We start from the raw sequence: 17,823 nt of genomic DNA, 5'->3' as shown, positions 1-17,823 counted from the left end.
GAGATCTCGAGACCGACGAGATATTGGTATGCAGGTTAAACAAACCGTCGAATTCTTCGGATAGATTTTTAATCAACGCTTCCACGGATTCTCGTTCCTTTTAATTAAAAGAATCCGACTCCTTTCGTTTCACATCGTTCTCAGAATCTGCAGGCGTTGCGTCGATCTCAGGTCATTGCGTAAGAGAACGTTTACGTATGTAACATCGCGTTTAATAATTGATTCTTCTCGCGTAATCGATGCATTACAAAATGATGCACGCAGTGCTCTGCAAAATTTCCGAACTCTTCGCATATAATAAAATTCCCCTACCATTTCTATTTCATTTAACGAAACTGCATCTTACAGAAGCGAGCAAGTAAACGCATTATATTTTTACGCAGAATAAAGTATCGCGCCAGACAATACGCGATTCGCACGAAGAGAGCGTTCATGTGAGAGAACGTTCCGCGTAAAGAAGGCTCCCTCTTTATTTCGCCAAAAATCGTCGTCTTTGTGCAATCGATTCAGGGATCGGAGCCGCTTCGAGCCGAACTTCCGTGTCGCGGAAGAACTCCGTGAGTGTACACGGAGCCGACGACAGGGTCGTTCTCGAAAGAATGTGTTCGAATCGATGCAAGAAGGTTCGCATCGTCTGCAAAATATTTCATATATCATGTTACGAGATGCGCGAGCCGTTCGAGGGCGTGCGCAGGACGAAGTCAGATGCCGGAAAGAGCGAAGAAGGCGACGGAAAGAGAAGGCGTTTTAACCGCTCCCGGCTCTATGTCCGCCGGCTGGCGAAAACTTCTGCACGATTTTACGTTGCGTCATAAATGTGGGATGTAAATCATAGCCGGAGATGCGGCCGATTCTGTAGAGGCGCGTAAAGGTTCGCAGAAATAACAGAGAAAGGAAGGAAAGGGAGAACGGGGGAGAGAGAGAACGGGAAGACGCGAGGGAAGCGAACCCGTCTTAGTTTTAACGCCGAGGACAAGCGTCGCCGACCAGAAACGTAATAGACTTTGAAAGGCTCCCTCTGAACGCGATCGGTGCTTCCGTTCGAGTCGCGGCGGTTCCCGCGTTCCTCGCCATTCGAAATCAATCGGCACCGAGCGATCTCCCTTTCAACCAATCTACGGTAATGTCTCATTGACGCTCGGGTGGACAATTTGGGAAGAGGAGATACGATTATTCGAACCTTGCGACTCGTTTTTATAGTTGTTGACAATCGATAACCATAGAAAACGAGCGACAAGGCTCGAACCATCGTATCTTCTCTACCAAAATTGTCCATTTTTGTGGACAACCTGAGCGTCGGTAAGGGAGACATTACTGTATAATGAAAGCTGCTACGAAGAAATCGTACGCAGCTCGACTGAATAGGATCCGGCAGTTCCAGAGCCAACACCCTTAATCGAACGGAAACGAATGAAACGTCAGAAACGAAAGAAACAGCTCTAAAAATGTGATTTGTAATTTGTAGCTTGTCGAAACACGTTTTCGAAACGCTATTGTAGAGATCGATAAGGATTTAATCTAATCGCATATGTAAGCGGACCTGCCCTTGCTAATTATTTGAAACAGTATAGATACTATCTAGATCCAGCTCGGATCGCGACGATCAAAGTTTCATTTCGCGGCGATTATGAACGCGCAATGGGCATGTCGCAACGAGAAAACAGATAGTAATCCATCAAACAAAAGACATTCTTCGCTGTAACAACGATTCGCAATGGTTCCACTTCCGTTATCCAACCGCGGCCATGCCGATTCGTTTCAAGGAACGTTCGTGCTTCGTTAAAACGGCCGATGAATAATGAACAATTCGCAAACAATGCAGACAATTATAATTCCTCCGTGGCAAAGGCTGCGCCGTCGTCGTCGCACAGAAGTCGGCTATGCGAAACAGCGCTCGTTGCGTACGGCATTTGCATTATCAATCCGCGCCATACATTACTTCCGTCGAGGAATAAATACTCGATTGTCATCGGCACGCCGTTCGCGCGTAATTGCCTCGGTTCGGCGGGAATTCAAAGTTACGGCCGGTAATAGCCGGCGACTAATGTTGTCACCGTTCGTAATCGAAGAAAATGCCAGCCGTAAGTCAGAGAAATGAGCGAACGCGATCAGTGGACGCGAACACCTATGGCGCGCTGGTTTATGGCTGCTGGGAATAAAACGAGCGTAAAAAGACCGGCTAATCGTATCGAACGCGAGGCCATACCAGTCTCCGGCCCGAAACAAATCGTCGATCGGCCTAGGCCTAAGCAGAAGCCAGCGCGAGATTCTCTGTGATCGTTCTCGACCGACATCCCCCTTCGATTGTGGCGCGTATCGGACGCTCGTCGACAGCACGCACCATGAGTCACGGCGGTATTTTTCGCGAACACGGAGACGGGGACCGCTCGCCACGCATGCCGGCCACGTATTTCCACAGAAGCGCGGCAAAAAGGAATTTCATCGCTAAGCGCCATCTCCGATCGCGCATGCCGGCACAATGCGAGACTATAAACTACACCGGACGGTTTCCACGGTGGCCGGCCGGTTTTTGTATCGCGTGGACTCATTTCGACGACGCGATCGCGGATTTTTATGTAGGCTAAAAGCGCTTGCCGCGTGGAAACCGCGGAACAGGGAACAGGTTGCGTCGCGACGAGCAATGAACTTTACCGATAGTTCTGCAAAACATTTGCAGAGTCGTTTCTTCTATTCGACTCGAGATCTGTTAGAAGATAGTTCAATTTCGTAGACTATATTACCGCGGAAGGGTTTATCGATTGTTCAAAATTATCACACCGTTTTTGAATGTTTCTTGGCGTAATTACTGTCTTTCCATAATACATATACAGGGTGTCCCAAAAATGTCTCGCAATCCGAAAGTGGCGGGTTCCTCGGGTCGTTTGAAGTAACTTCTTCCTTTACAAAAATTTTCTCCGAGGCACCGTTAACGAGTTATTAACGAAAAACAGTGACCAATGAGAGGCGAGATCAGCTGCCGCGAGGTGGCCGAGTCAACGACGTCAGCAGTAGAGCGGTCGAATCCCAGCTCAGCTGGCGCGAGTCGGCCGAGCCAGCGGTCGAGGCGGTCGAATCCCAGCTCAACTGGCACGAGGCGGTCGAATCCCAGCTCAGCTAGTGCGAGGCGGCCGAGCCAATGAGCGGAACTGGGCTTCGTGCGCTGGTTAGCTGGACCGCCTCGCGTCAGCCGTACTCGATTCTTATTGGTCACTGTTTTTCGTTAATAACACGTTAACGGTGCCTCGGAGAAAATTTTTGTAAAGGAAGAAGTTGTTTCAAATGATCTGAGGAATCCGCCATTTCCAGATTCTGAGACATTTTTGGGACACCCTGTATATTATATTGTTACCTAATATAATAATCACCTAATTTACTACTGTGCATTATGCACGCGGTAGCTGTCACATTCAGTATTTATGTTACCGATTATAGTCTACAAGATGATCTTCGCTTTAGGATTAACTTCAATGTGGTTCCCAAATCGATCTACTAAAAAATCATGTAGCAGCTTGAATAATGATTGCGAGTGTTCCTCTGAGGGAGCATTCTTTTTCTTAAATATTTTATATATATTTATATATATTTTACATATGTATATTTGAAAGCAGTATTTCATTTCAGAAAGAGCGATAAATTACTCGTTTGTACGGCTACTTTTATCAATACCTTATTTTCCCTCTTACTGGAACATATTTTCACGTTCGTACAAGATACGGAAAGGTTGCTGCGCGCTGTTTACGAGGTTACACGATAACTTCTGTCGAATTAATTGTACGGTTTCATTGTGAAACGAACTGGGTCACGGATCGCGCGATACGCGCGGGAGAAACGGGGAAGGCAAACAGATGAAGCGCTCGCGGTGACGAGTTAAGTACATATCCGCGGTAATGCAAATAGAAACAGAAGCTGGACAATGATGGTACGGTTGTGGAAACATTGTTGGCGATATAACGTTATTCAACACGGCGATCGACGCCGTTTGTGCACACAATACTGTTGCCAGTCCTCTGTAATCGCGGAGACAGTCATTGGTGCTCTTTAGGGTACAGTAATTTCTCCCAGAATTGTTCGGAGGTCGGAATTGAAACCGGCTGATCTGAGAATGCTAAGTCGCGATTCTTCGAGTTTCGCGGCTCGTTTTTATAGAAACTCGGAACAGTGAGCAAAGGAAAAAGGCAGCGGCCAGCATGCTGGTATACATTAATATGAATACATAGTAATGCTAGAATAAAAACGATGATTCTTTCTACTTTTTGCCACGATTCGAAGGCAATTCGGAGGCTACATGACTCGATTCGGAGGCAATTCGGAGGCCACATGACTCGATTCGATGGCCACATAACACGATCCGAAAACTACATGACACGATTCGAAGGCAATTCGGAGGCATTTTCGGGAGAAATTACTATACTTGCACCGCGTGCTTTTGGTAAACGAGTAGGTCCGTTTGGTTTTCGCGTTTCATTTTGTACGCGGCGCTTAGAAGTCGTGGAAGCTATACGAGCATGTTGTAAATGCGATAATTTATGTATCACGATGCATAACCGAGTGCAGAAATTCGATTTACGGGATCCTACATGCGATATAAATCGAGCGAAATCGAAGAATGAGAAACGCGTGTTCCACAGCGTCGGAAAATAAACTCTCGCACCTCCTGTAGTCGATAATCGAACAATCCTAGCGATAACATGTAACAGTCCTGTAAATATGTGAAGTGTTGAAAAGTTCGGCTCGAACCTCGAAACGATTCTGTAAACAGGATCGTTTTGCTTCCGCTGTGGAATACTGCAGCGCGGAGCACAACGTCGGTGCGGTGTAAACTGTTTCGAAGGTTTAGCTGCACGTGTCGACCACGTGGTCGTTCGAGCGCGCAGGAAAACGATACATATATTGCCCCTTAAAACTGATTTCACAGCGGCCGCTTACAAATGGTTCGACCGAGTGACGAGAAAATGTTTCATTGCTTCAATATCCTTCGTCTACCAATCTGTACGGTTATATTTAACCCTTTGCACTCGAGTGGTGACTCAGAGGCACCGCTAAAATTTGTTATATCTCGTTTCTAAGATAATTTTTATATTAACAAAGTTCGAATTTAAGAAATTGTTTAAGAAATTAAGAGTGTGACGGTTGTGCGAGTCCCAAAAGTCGATTTCATATGCATCAAATGCATTTTGTCGTATAAAATAGAAATACTATGAGTTAGAAAAATGATTTTATATTTACAATTAAGATAGCTTCGAGTGCAAAGGGTTAGCTGCTCGAATCTCGCATGGCGGACCTTAGAGACTGAACGCTGGGTTCGTTCGGACCCAAGCTTAATCGTTTCGCGCTAAATTCTTTATTTGCTCGATACAGATTATAATTCGACAAATTATTTGCACGTTTTATTGACAATTTGTAGGCGATTCAGTTGTAATAATATTGCGACTCGTTTGCACGAGCGATGACGTCGAACTTAAAATAATATTCTGGATAACAAGAGCAATTTTACGATTGATATTCTTGTTGAAAACAGCGGCCCAAATTCCTGCGGCGAACTTCCTACAGATATTTCGTGTGAAACGAGCCAAGAAGAGTGTGATCCTTCGACGAAAGAAACACGTGGTGTTGTCGTAGAGCATAATTTCCCCGTCCCGATCGAATTCTTATGGGGAACACGTGCGAGTTACAGCGGATGGGATCACGAAATCATTTCTTCGACCGTAAATCGCGCTTACGTGATGTTTCCGGCGTTGCGCGGCTGCCTGATCGTCGGCCCACCGACTTGTGAATGACGGTCGAACGTTTATCACCGCCGAATAAACATAATGTGCGTGTGTCATCAAACCATCGAGTCACATTGATACTCGTGTTTGCAGTGGAGGAGACTTTTCTTTGTGGTAGGCTATCGACCGTGATAAGACTGCGACTCCGATTTCCTCCCCTTCGGTTCTGCTTCTGCGGCTTGATTGGCACGAACGTGTCCGTGAACAAACATTTCTAGTGTCTTAGGTCAAGCAAAGAAGTCTTCGAGTCTGTTCTGTCTTGCTATCATTCGTGGTGGACGCTAATTAACGTCACGAGAACGTCTCGAACTGTACGCTCGTCAACGATAATACAAATTTTGTGCGGCAACGCAGCATTCGATTTGATAGAGGCACCGAAGCGAGCGACCCTCCTCTAATTGCGAGACGCAATGCCCTCGACCGCGTAAGATATTCGCAAGCGACCGGCTCGAATCTGTTTCAAAATAATCCTCGCGTGACGGCGCGACGGTGTGCCAACGAACAATAGATTCTGGAGCGAGTTTTGTGACGAAACATCAGGCGCGGTCTATCGTTGATTAAAGGCGAAGCACGTTCGCAGAAATTGCTCATCAGCATCGCGTGGGATTCGACTCACAGAAATAACCCGATCCCCTGGCTCGAGCAAAGGACTCGCGCGGGCTACGACGTTGTTGTCGCACCACCGGACTTTTCCGTTTTGCAATCATTCCCAGTTCAATGTAGCAATATACTCTCTATTGGAGAGACTCTATTCTCTCTCTCTCTCTCTCTCTCTCTCTCTCTCTCTTCCACTCTCGTAATCGCACCGAATACACGCGAAACAGGAAGCAACGAGAACAACAAAGCCTAGGAAAAATCAAATCGGTCCGACAAACGTGAAATCTGTTGGAACAGTTCAGTGATTCCGACATCGACGAGTCAAATTCAAGTTGAGTGTATATAATTAGAATTCGATCAACGATATCTAATATTTTACTACGTTTATTATCTTTATGATGCTTTCGGTATTATTGATTGTACAAGTCAATAAAGATTGCAGCTACCGCTTCAGGCAAATTACCGATCTATTGTAAGAACCACTGCATCTCAAAATATTCGAGCAAACTACAGTAATGTTTCTCTAATTGACGCCCAGATTGCGCACAAAAATGGACAGTTTGGGAAGAGAGGAGAGCCTTGCGGTTTATTTTTATAGTTATAAATTGTCCACAATTCTAAAAACGAGCCGCAAGGCTCGAATAATCGTATCTCCTCTTCCCAAATTTAGTGGACAATCTGAGCATCAGTAAGGGAGACATTACTGTAGTTTAACTTTTCATTGTACACCAGGTATCTTGATTCATTGTGAAAGCACGGGATTGGTTCTTTCCCTCGTTTAAAACGTTATTCGTTGATTTTCAATAGACAGACGTTGCTCTCTCTCTCTCTCTCTCTCTCTCTCTCTCTCTCTCTCTTCCTCTCTATGTCGCTGAACATAGGAATCAGGAACGGCTGTGTGTCACAATGACATCGAAACCCTTGTTGATAGAATACATTTTCAGCACTGTGACCGACTTGTTTGAAGCGAATTTTATGCGCTTACGATGCAAACAAGTAGGAGACAAAACAATAAAAATATTGCAAGAATTACAAAAGACTGCTGTACTGTTTGCAATTCATTAAAGCAACAGAGAGAATAAATTTTAAGTTTTACTCCAATTTGCTGCAACCGAGACATTAGTTCAACGATTAAACTATGCACTTCGAACATATTTACACACCGCGACAAAACTATAAGACGATCGTGATGATTGATTAATTAGAAATTGTAAGTTACATGTAATTTTATGTTATTAGGCGTGCAGTATTTAACACGATGACTGCCACGCGTATTTACAACAAAATCTCCTACAGGCCACCCGTGCCGCTATAGGAAGCGTGCGCTGTTAATTCATATCTGTTTCTGTTCCTGCATGAACAGTTGGAATCTTTGCCGAGTACCGAATGGTATAACTTAAAATTTCTGCCCTTATTTTTGTTCAATAATGAAAAGAGATCGGGATTGCCCGGAAGGAGAAGCATAAATAAAATTACATCGTCAGATTCTGATTCGGATACTGATAAATATAATCTTAGTGATAATGAATGTTATGAAGATACTATTGACGAGATTTTACGAGAATTGGTCATGGAAGAAGAAAGAAATGTTGATGATACCGAGGAAGCTACAGTTCAAATAAAAGATACGAAATGGACCGATCAGAGGCACGAGCATATCTGAAAAAACAAACAACTTATTGTCCAAGCTGTCCTGATCAACCTCAACTTTGCAGAGAATGTTTTAACGTTATACACTGCGAATAATTTTTTTAATAAACCATTTTTATAAGAATTCAATAGTTTCATTACCTCCTGTAGAATATTTGTCGAAATATTTTCGGAAATCCTTTGTAAGTAGTCGAATCAGCGTCACCCGAATTACGGGTGACGTGGCCTGATGAGAACTTTTGCTGTCACCCGAATACGGGTGACGCGGCAGTCAACGTGTTAAAGCAATCTTGTGTGCGCAAATGAAATGCAACGGCAACGAACATCGACATAATTAACAACTTAAAGAAGGAAAACAATTGTATCAGTTTCATAAAGGATGATATACAGTTTTGTTTAAAGTCGTAAGTCAACGATGCGAGAACTAAAAATCCGGTGTTCCGTGCTCTTTGGTTGAAAATATGGATAAAAGTACATGGAAATAACAATATGCATACTATGGCAGCATGCCACGGGTCTAAACGAACAATGCTCCGATATTTTTAGTTAAGTATATAGCGATAGCGAATAAAAGACTGGGTGACACATGCCAACCGTTCTAACGCAGGCCTAAGGTTTACGTTTGCACGGATAATATCTTCTCCGACGTTTGCGTTGTTGACTCCCGCTGAACGGATGTCAGACCATTTTGACTCGCCTCCTGGTACGCTCACCTGAGCGGAACAGATCTTTTCCTTATCGTTCTAATATAAACAGCGACGCGTCGGGTCAGCCCGAGCGAGGATAGTGCACGTTTCCGAAGAGTACGTGCAACTGTATCTACTACTACGATGAAGTATTTCTATTCTCGAACTCCCAAACACTTCGAATCTTCCATGTCTTTTCGGAATTTCAGCTATTTTTGTTGTACAGTAATGTCTCTCTAATTGACGCTCAGATTGTCCACAAAAATGGACAATTTGGGAAGAGGAGATACGATTATTTCGGTTACGAGCCTTTCGGTTTGTTTTTATAGTTATAAATTGTCAACAATTATAAAAACGAGCCGCAAGGCTCGGATAATCGTATCTCCTCTTCCCAAATTGTCCATTTTTGTGGACAATCTGAACGTCGGTAAGGGAGACATTACTGTATAACGATCGTATACCTTCATTTTAATACTACTGCAGAACTTTGTGCACACTATCGTACACTTTCGTGACCCTTCGCACGAAGAACAAATAACTTGTATTTTGTCTACAAGGTAAACATAAAAATAAAATATGAATTATTTCTAGTATATTAAAAATTTGACATGAAGAAATTAAAAATCATATCTAATAAAAAGACTGCGTTCATCTCTACAGGTTTAAACCCGTGAAACATCGATGCTAGCAATCCGGTTGCAAAATACTACTAACAAAATAACTATTTAACTGCTTCGAACAAAAGGACAGCGTATACAAATAATTAACAAACTTAACTCAGGATTATTGAAATTGTGAAGATACATTTATGCGGAATTTGTTGAATAAAATTTCGTTTATGATAAAAATCGCGAAAATTTAAAATCGAAAAAATTATTCAGCGACATAAACATAGCTGCATTTAGCGTTCCGTTAAGCTAGGTGTTAAGGGACAGATTCCAGTGTGAATCCCATGATATAAGATACTGTTACTGGCATTAAACAAAGAGGCTCGAAAAGAATCCGAGAAATAAGTACCGAAGGCGAAGCGAATAATCCGCCGGATTGTGACGAGCGAAACCAGGATCTGAATTTCAATATGAAATTAACCGAAACGCGCGCGTCGATATAATCCGGCGGAGAGCATCGAAAGCGTGAATGCCAATTTTTTTCGGCACACGAGAAACTACCATCGCCGAGAGAAATGGCTACGCAAAAGATCGGCAGTTATCGCGTGCAGATTTAATCGGCAGGGAATTCCACGAGGATGATGATCCTCGATGATGTCACCGCGACATTGATTGTGAGCAGAATCGTAATCAGGATTTCGCCTTCGAGAATCGTGCATACTTGCGGAACGGGTCTTCGGCAGATAGCAATCGGCCGTTCGATAAATCGATCGATTACGGACCACTACTACCGCTTGTAGTTAGTGCCCGCCGTGTACCGACCGACACCTTTTTCGATTCTGCGTGCTTCCTCAAAGAATACCGCGAACAACGCGGTTTCGTCCACTTTGTTAGCACGAATGTCTGTTTCCGTTTTTTTTTTTTTTTTTTTTTTTTATAGACATTTCAGCGAGATCTAGAATCGAAACAACATTAGTAAAAAGGTTTCAGTTGCCACAGCATTCGAATCTAACTTTTTCTGTAATTTTGCAGAACGTATGCATAAATATAATCTGGAATGTTGTAAAAAAAATGTATCAAGTGACTCCAGATTATAAGGTATTTCTGTTAATCGGTAATCCTTTAATTTACCGAAAGTAAAAATTCAAGTAAAGCTACTAAAAATTGTGTCGTATTTCATTTACTCGATTCATCCAATTCGAGTAAATGTCAAAAGAAATCTAACAGCTGTCCACGGTGTACGTGCACTCCGCCGTCGGCAAATCGAGAAACGAAATCGTCTACACTCGTAACATTGATTATATCGTAATAGTATGTATGTATTCGGGTAATCGTGAGTATCGGATGGCGGTGAAACCATCGATAAGGGTAACGCAGAGATCGGTATCGGAGACAACGATCTGCATACGCGTTAACCCATTGACTGCCGCGCAAATTTAGCGCGTCTTGCCCTGGGTGCCACGGTTTTATTTGAAAGAAAACATGAAGTTTTACAAAATATAATAATATTAAGAGTTACTGATATAATATTGCAATGGTATTTACAGTATATAATATAATATTAATATATATAATAATATTAAGTTACTGATATAATATTGCAATGGCATTTACAGTATATAATATAATATTATTAATATATATAATAATATTAAGTTACTGATATAATATTGCAATGGCATTTACAGTATATAATATAATATTATTAATATATAATAATAATATTAAGTTACTGATATAATATTGCAATGGCATTTACAGTATATAATATAATATTATTAATATATATAATAATATGAAGTTACTGATATAATATTGCAATGGCATTTACAGTATATAATATAATATTATTAATATATATAATAATATTAGGTTACTGATATAATATATTGCAATGTCATTTACAGTATATAATATAATATTAATATATATAATAATATTAAGTTACTGATATAATATTGCAATGGCATTTACAGTATATAATATAATATTATTAATATATAATAATAATATTAAGTCACTGATATAATATCGCAATGGCATTTACAGTATTTTTTTATTGATAACCAATGTGTTCTCCACACTATATACATTTTTCATTCATCCTTTCTAATAGTTCCTAACTCAAATAGCCATCTGTAGCCAACCTAAACTTGCAGCACCCACTACGAGATATCTCGTAGCTGGCAGTTTTGGTACAGACGCTTACTACGAGATATCTCGCAGTTGGCGGTCAATGGGTTAAAGAGTGCAGTGCCTAACGGCGATCAAAAAGAAATTGTAAACAACGACGATCGATTGTTAATTTCGAGTTAAACACTCGTGTAAACTGCTCGGCGATCTGGGTTACGTCAACAAGGTAATCGATGTCGCTTTCGACACTTGACGAAATCACCATTGACAGCTCGATACGTAAGACCCTCGAGAAGATCGATAACAGTGTTTCGCGGCGAATATTAAATACTTTCTAATGTGTCCAAACGTTGTACAAATGGACAACTTTCATCGGGCATTTCACTTTTTGATAATTGTCAACCAATTTATGTAAAACTGTTGCATCCTTACCTGCGAAATTGCCGATCGTGGACGTTGTAAAAGTATTTTTATGCAATGTAATAATCCTGCAATGTAACGTCAATAGACGAGTCGTATACATAAGTCGGTAAACGCGATCATCATACGAATTCGTTTCTTTGTAGTTAATTTCTTGCTAACGAGAGTGATTTGTTGCTAATTTCAATCGCGTTTAGCGTTCAATTGGCATCGTTTTGAACAGAAAAATTATTTGCGAAATGACACGAAAATGCTCTTTCAGCAGTCTTCGGAAAAAGGGTCATTGGCGGACATAAACCTACTTTATCTCTCGCATAATTCTATCGTACTATGCCGGCGCCCTCATAACGTGCATTCATCGTACGCGAACTGCATAACAAGAAACGCCTCGATTCCAACGTGTTTCGCACACTTTTCGCGAAACTCGATAGCCATTATTACATTTCCAAAGAATCAATCGCTCCACGATACCGCGAACATTATTCGTCATTTCACGTTGCACTACAAATAGCAATAGATGTCCCACCGGTGCCGCTAGTTCGAACATCTGCCGCGATACCAGAAGAGGAACATACTTAACCTCTTAACACATCGTTTTTTTTTTTTTAAACCGGCCAAAAAAGATGAACTTTCTTTAATGTAAAAAAACACAATTTAGAACATTGTCTTGCCAAAAAAACGAAAAAAATACAAAAATAATCAAAATTTTAATTTTAATTTTGGATCTTGATCCACATTGCAGAAAAGAGCCGAATATTGCGATGTTACACGTACATCGACTCTTTTTTCCATGGAAAAAGGCTATATTTTAGTCTTGAATAAATAAGTGTTACAGCTTACAATCCCATGTAAATGACAAATATTGATAAATATTGAATTATTATTAATATATAAATATAATAATAATAATAATAATAAATATTAAATAATTAATAATATATAAATATTATTAAATATTGACAAATATTGAAATGATAAATATCAATAAAACGATTTTTTTTCTTTGCTTTCACATTGTTATTTTCAATTCTCGATTATATTCGAGTGTGAAGAATTATAGCAGCATAAAATACAACGCTGCTATAATACAACGAGCGTACAAGTTAAGAGGTTAAACCATGCGGTGGTCATCAAGATCAAAAGTGGTTCCGTTCTCGCGAACACTTCCCGAACAAGCTCCGCGCCGCCAAAGAGCCGGCGAGCAAGGTTGTCAAACCAGCAGCGGTACCAAAAATAATTAGACCGAACGAACGGGCCCGGTGTCCGTCGGTGAAAATACGACGGGCATCGTGTTCGCGATGTCTAGCATGCAACGGCAGTGTCTGGCTGCCAACGAAAACGCGGTGTTTACCTAGAATTTTCGTGCAGACACGTCCGCCGGTCAGGAGCACGCCGTCGTCGACAGGACTGCATGCATCCACGTGTTCGGTCGCAAGGTTAAATCCACTTGTAGAAACGCCGCGCGAGACGCGGCTACGATGTGCCACCCGCCGTGTGTTCCACGGCCACGAGAGAAACAGAGTAACGGTGGAGCGGAGGAGCGGAGGCACGGAATACCTAACCTGAGGAAACGAGAAAACAGACTCGCGGAAGAACGCGAAAGAGAGACGCGGGACGAGCGGGAGACAGAGAGAAAGCGAGAGCGAGAGGGAGAGAGAGAGAGATAGAGGAGCCGGCAGCAACACCACGTTTCTCACACTTCTTTTCAGTTCGAATTCACTGGGAAGCCCGCACTCGCCAACGAACTCGACGACGCGACGACGCGACGACCATTACGCACTGCGCACTACGGGCTGCGTGGTCGCGCGAAATTCGAAATCGAGCACGCGGATGGCGCCGGTGTCGCACGTGGTCTGGACGTCACACTTTCGATTCTCGCAGCATCGCCGCCGGTGCGGTATCGACTGATCGATGTTCCCGCCAAACGTTCGCGATCGAAGCACAGTCTCCGGGAACAACAGTGTCAGTTGTCAAAGAGCACCGAAAAGCGCGCGGAGTCCTTGGTTGGGGATAGCTTGGACGGATAGGAGGAAGACGAAGAAGAAGAAGAAGAGGGGGCAGAAAGGACTGCTGCGGAGGGATCGCACGAGTTGTCAACCGAATCCGACGATCGGTAACCTCCGGCAGGATCACGGTCCGTCGGCGGATGCGTGTCTAATCCAAGTGACACGTTCCACAAAACGGCACATGGCGGCAGAAACGGAATCGCGGGTAGACGGGGACGGGTGTCACGAGCACCGCGAAAAACTACTGTCAGAACCGTCTGGCACGACCGCCGCGGCGACACTGAGAAACGACGCGACGACGACGTTCAGCACAGCTTGGTTGCTGCTTGCCGCTTGCTGCCCGCTCGAGTCTCGGCACGCTACTACTACGCGCAGGCGGCAGGCGGCAAACCGACCGTACGAGACGAGCGCGAGCGACGAGCGTCGAGCGCTCTACCCTTCTTTCGGTCTCTGTCCCGCCAAGCCTCCAGCCCGGTGCCGCGGCGATCGCGTTCCTTCTCCAGCCGTTTTCTCCGTCCCTTTCTTCCTACCGTTTCGCTTCTCCTTTCCTCCTCGCCGCCCGCGTTTACTCTTTCCGTCCGTTCCTCTTTTTCCCCGATACTTTTCTCGGCCCCCCTCGGAACCCGCGTTCCCGACTTTCCTTCGTTTTTACCGTTCCATTCTTTTTCTAATCTCTTTGCAGCAACGGTTCACGGTTGTTCCCTTCCGCCGATTTTCCTGCTCTCGCGCGCTCGTGTTTTCCATCCGTCTCGCTCCTTCCCGAGGCTTCCATCCTCGTACAGCGCTCGCTGGCACGCTGCTCCTTCGCTCTCCTCTCCGTGTCTCTCCGCGGTCTCTCGCGGTTCCTCCGCGTCTCCCTCTCCCGTCCATTTTTTCCTTTTCCTACGGCATTTTTTCTCTCGCTCCCGCGCGCCGCCTATCTCTCTCCCACGCTCCCTTATCTCCGTCCTTATCCGGTCGTGTCCGTATCTCGCTTTATCTTCGCCGGCGTGACTCTCGCTCGCTCGCACGCTCCGCGCGCACCACACTCGCACGCTACCTGGCCGAGGGCAGAGACGAGGAGCTGCCAAAGCAACGACCAACCGCCGACTCTCGGGCGGGAACTCGTCAATGCGATACGTGTGTGGTGTGCGCCGTGTGCCCGGAGTCCTCGCGGCTCGCGGCACTCTGCCCCCATGCATATGCACAATGCGCGAGAGTGCATCCGACGCGACCGGCGCGGCGTGGCGTGTTGGTGCAGCCAAGCGCAACCCAGGCGTGGGTGTTCCTTCCACCGAGGTGGCTGAAGGTGGAGGCGCCGACGCAACGTTTTCACGAAACTACCGCTCCCCGGTCTACGCTAGGCGAAGCGGCTCCGTTTGTTGCCACTACAGCCTGAACTAGCTACTTACCCTCTCGAGTATTTAGTAGTCGAACGCTGGAATGCCTGGAGGTTGACGAACCTATGATTGTTAGGCGATGCACAGGCCTTCGCAGAGGAGTTTCCCTCTTCCGTCTTACAGCCTGCCGCGCGCCGTCTTGCCGCTTCTTGCCACCGGAGAGGGAGTGTTCCAGTTCGATGTGAGTGAGTTTTACTCTATTATTCCACGAGCTCCTATTGCCTCGCGAACGCTCGGCCCGTGGATGTTGTTACGTCCGATCCCGTGAAAATGTTACCGGTTGCTAAAATAAATCTCGCGACGCGCGGACTCGGTTACATACCGCGATAACTTGTTTTCATTCTTTCGCGGGCTGTCCTAATCTCTTTTCTTTGATTCCCCTCGGCGCAGATCATTGTTGTTCTTAATTCTTCGGTGTTTCTTAACACGTCGAATGCCAGGCCGGTTTTACAGAAATTGTCCGTGGCGTCACGATGAATTTCCTTTTATGTTATAATATTGTTTAATGTTGAAATATTATCTGCAATAGATACGTTACAGTGTATAACCATGTTTGACATGTTAATTGCGACAGGGGTCACTGTTTGAATCGACGATGGTGATAATACAAAATTTTAGATATTGACATTTGTTTTAACCCCTTGACGTGCACGCTCGAGTCAACTCGAGCGCGCTAAACTGGCCGAACTGTGCACGCTCGAGATCATTCGAGCGGCGTTGTACTTTATGTTGCTATAATTTTTCACACTCGAATGCAATCGAGAATTGAAAATAACAATGTGAAAGCAAAAAAAACAATCGTTTTATTGATATTTATTATTTACATGGGATTGTAAGCTATAACACTTACTTATTCAAGTATAAAATATATCCTTCTTTTTTCTACTTATCACTTACGACTTATCTCTTCCTTGGGAGCCGCTTTCCGACAGCGTATTCATATTCAGATTCTGATTCGCTCATTTTTCAATATATATTTTACTAAAATGTAATGTAAAATAAAATATAATAGTAATAATAATAATAATAGTAATATTCTGAAAATTAGAAATCATACTAATTGTATAAATATTTAATATTTTTGTATTTTTGTAATTTTCTTGCCAAGACAACGTTCTAAATTGTGTTTTTTTACATGAAAAAAAATTGACTTTTTTTGGCCGGCCTTTTTCAAAAAAACTGTGCATTAAGGAGTTAAATTATATATATTTCTATCGATTTGGGTGCGCCGGTCACCGGTAGCCCCCATGGCGTCATCGCCAAGTTAACACTTAGCCAACCGAACGGGGAGATCTACCCGTTTTAAATTCAGTCGGTTGACGATCGAATGGATGATTGATCAAAAATTAAAAATGATTGCCTAATTTTATTTAGATTTGCAAGAGGTACGAATGCCGAAGAAGTAATCGATGCCATATAAGTTTGCTTCATAATTTTTGTTTAATCGAATGAAATATTTTAATTTTATGAAAATTTTTTAGCTTTCTAGCGCGGTCGTGGAAGTGTTAAGCGCCGGTCACCGGTGACCCCCGTGGCATTCAACGTGTTAATCTGCTGCTGTTTTTGACTACCGATGATAACTCTTTCACTACGGAATGCTCTAATCTAAGTAGAACCATCGCCGAGGGCACTGGCGTCACTGTGGCGTCACTTAATTGTTTGCCTACACCAAATCGCGGAAGCAAACATTTTTCACGTCGGATGTACATGTAAGAAGTTATGGTTAACGCTTCGATTACCAGGGCGGTCGCACACGGCGGATAATATTTTTAACCCCTCGCACTCGAGTGGTGACTCCGAGGCACCACTAAAAACTTTTTGTATCACGTTCTAAGATAATGTTTATATTATCAAAGTTTAGATTTGAAAAATTACTGAAAGTGTAATAAGTTGCATGAATCACGAGGCTCAATCTCGTACGCGTAAAATGCGCTTTGTCTTGTAAAATGAAAGTACTATAAGTCGGAAAAATGATTTTAGATTTACAGTTAGAATGGCCTCGAGTGCACAGGGTTAACCCTTAGGGGGCCAAAACTATGTATTTCCAGTTTACACACTGCCAAGTTTAGACTGTTTTTCAGACGAAGAGAAATTTTTTTACTGAAAATTTTCGCATCAAATATAGAGAAGAGATATTCATTTTTTAAAATAAAACTTCGTTGATATATTCTCATCGAAACAATCGTGCCTATTCTTCCAATGTTTCCTGCCAGATTTTACGGTTTTATTGATTTTTATTGTTAAGGGTTAATATAATTTTTCATATAACTACGATCGGTTTACAAATTCCGAACTTGCGAATGTCTTAGAAATCCGGTGCGTCACGGAAATGTAAATTTCCAACGAGGACGACGGACGCGTGTATCGGTTCGACGCATGATATCGCTGTTTAATTTTCCGTGAGATCTATTCGAGCGTAGTTTATTTATGGGAGCGTAGCGTCTCCCACGAATCCAGCGGTGTACGCGACTCGCATTCCTGGAAATATTTGAACAATGCAGAACGGAGTGGCCGGTAGATCGGCGACTCGCGGGTGAAATTGTGTACCACGCATTTCCGAGATAAAGCGGAATTCC

The 17,823-nt window shown here is 43.3% G+C and overlaps 2 protein-coding genes across 3 annotated transcripts in view; one reads left to right on the top strand and one right to left on the bottom strand.

Annotated features, from left to right (window-relative positions):
• cv-c (RhoGTPase activating protein) overlaps positions 1 to 14,257 on the bottom strand; it is a 550,236-nt gene extending 535,979 nt beyond the window's left edge. Inside the window, exon 1 of one of the 2 annotated variants that reach the window (XM_033472618.2) lies at positions 13,214 to 14,257. The gene's annotated coding sequence lies outside the window, so the exon portion shown is untranslated. The remainder of the gene's footprint in view (positions 1 to 13,213) is intronic. The other variant, XM_076523451.1, reaches the window with a different exon arrangement.
• LOC143259832 (uncharacterized) overlaps positions 14,050 to 17,823 on the top strand; it is a 35,650-nt gene continuing 31,876 nt past the window's right edge. The window contains exon 1 of the mRNA XM_076523548.1: positions 14,050 to 15,428. Coding sequence (XP_076379663.1) covers positions 14,050 to 15,246 — 1,197 coding nt within the window. The 3' untranslated portion in view covers positions 15,247 to 15,428. The remainder of the gene's footprint in view (positions 15,429 to 17,823) is intronic.

The sequence above is a fragment of the Megalopta genalis genome, chromosome 7, assembly GCF_051020955.1.
Source record: "Megalopta genalis isolate 19385.01 chromosome 7, iyMegGena1_principal, whole genome shotgun sequence".
NCBI classification, from domain to species: Eukaryota; Metazoa; Arthropoda; class Insecta; order Hymenoptera; family Halictidae; genus Megalopta; species Megalopta genalis.
The sequence above is the reverse complement of the archived record's forward strand: the minus strand, read 5'-3'. Positions and strand labels throughout refer to the sequence as shown.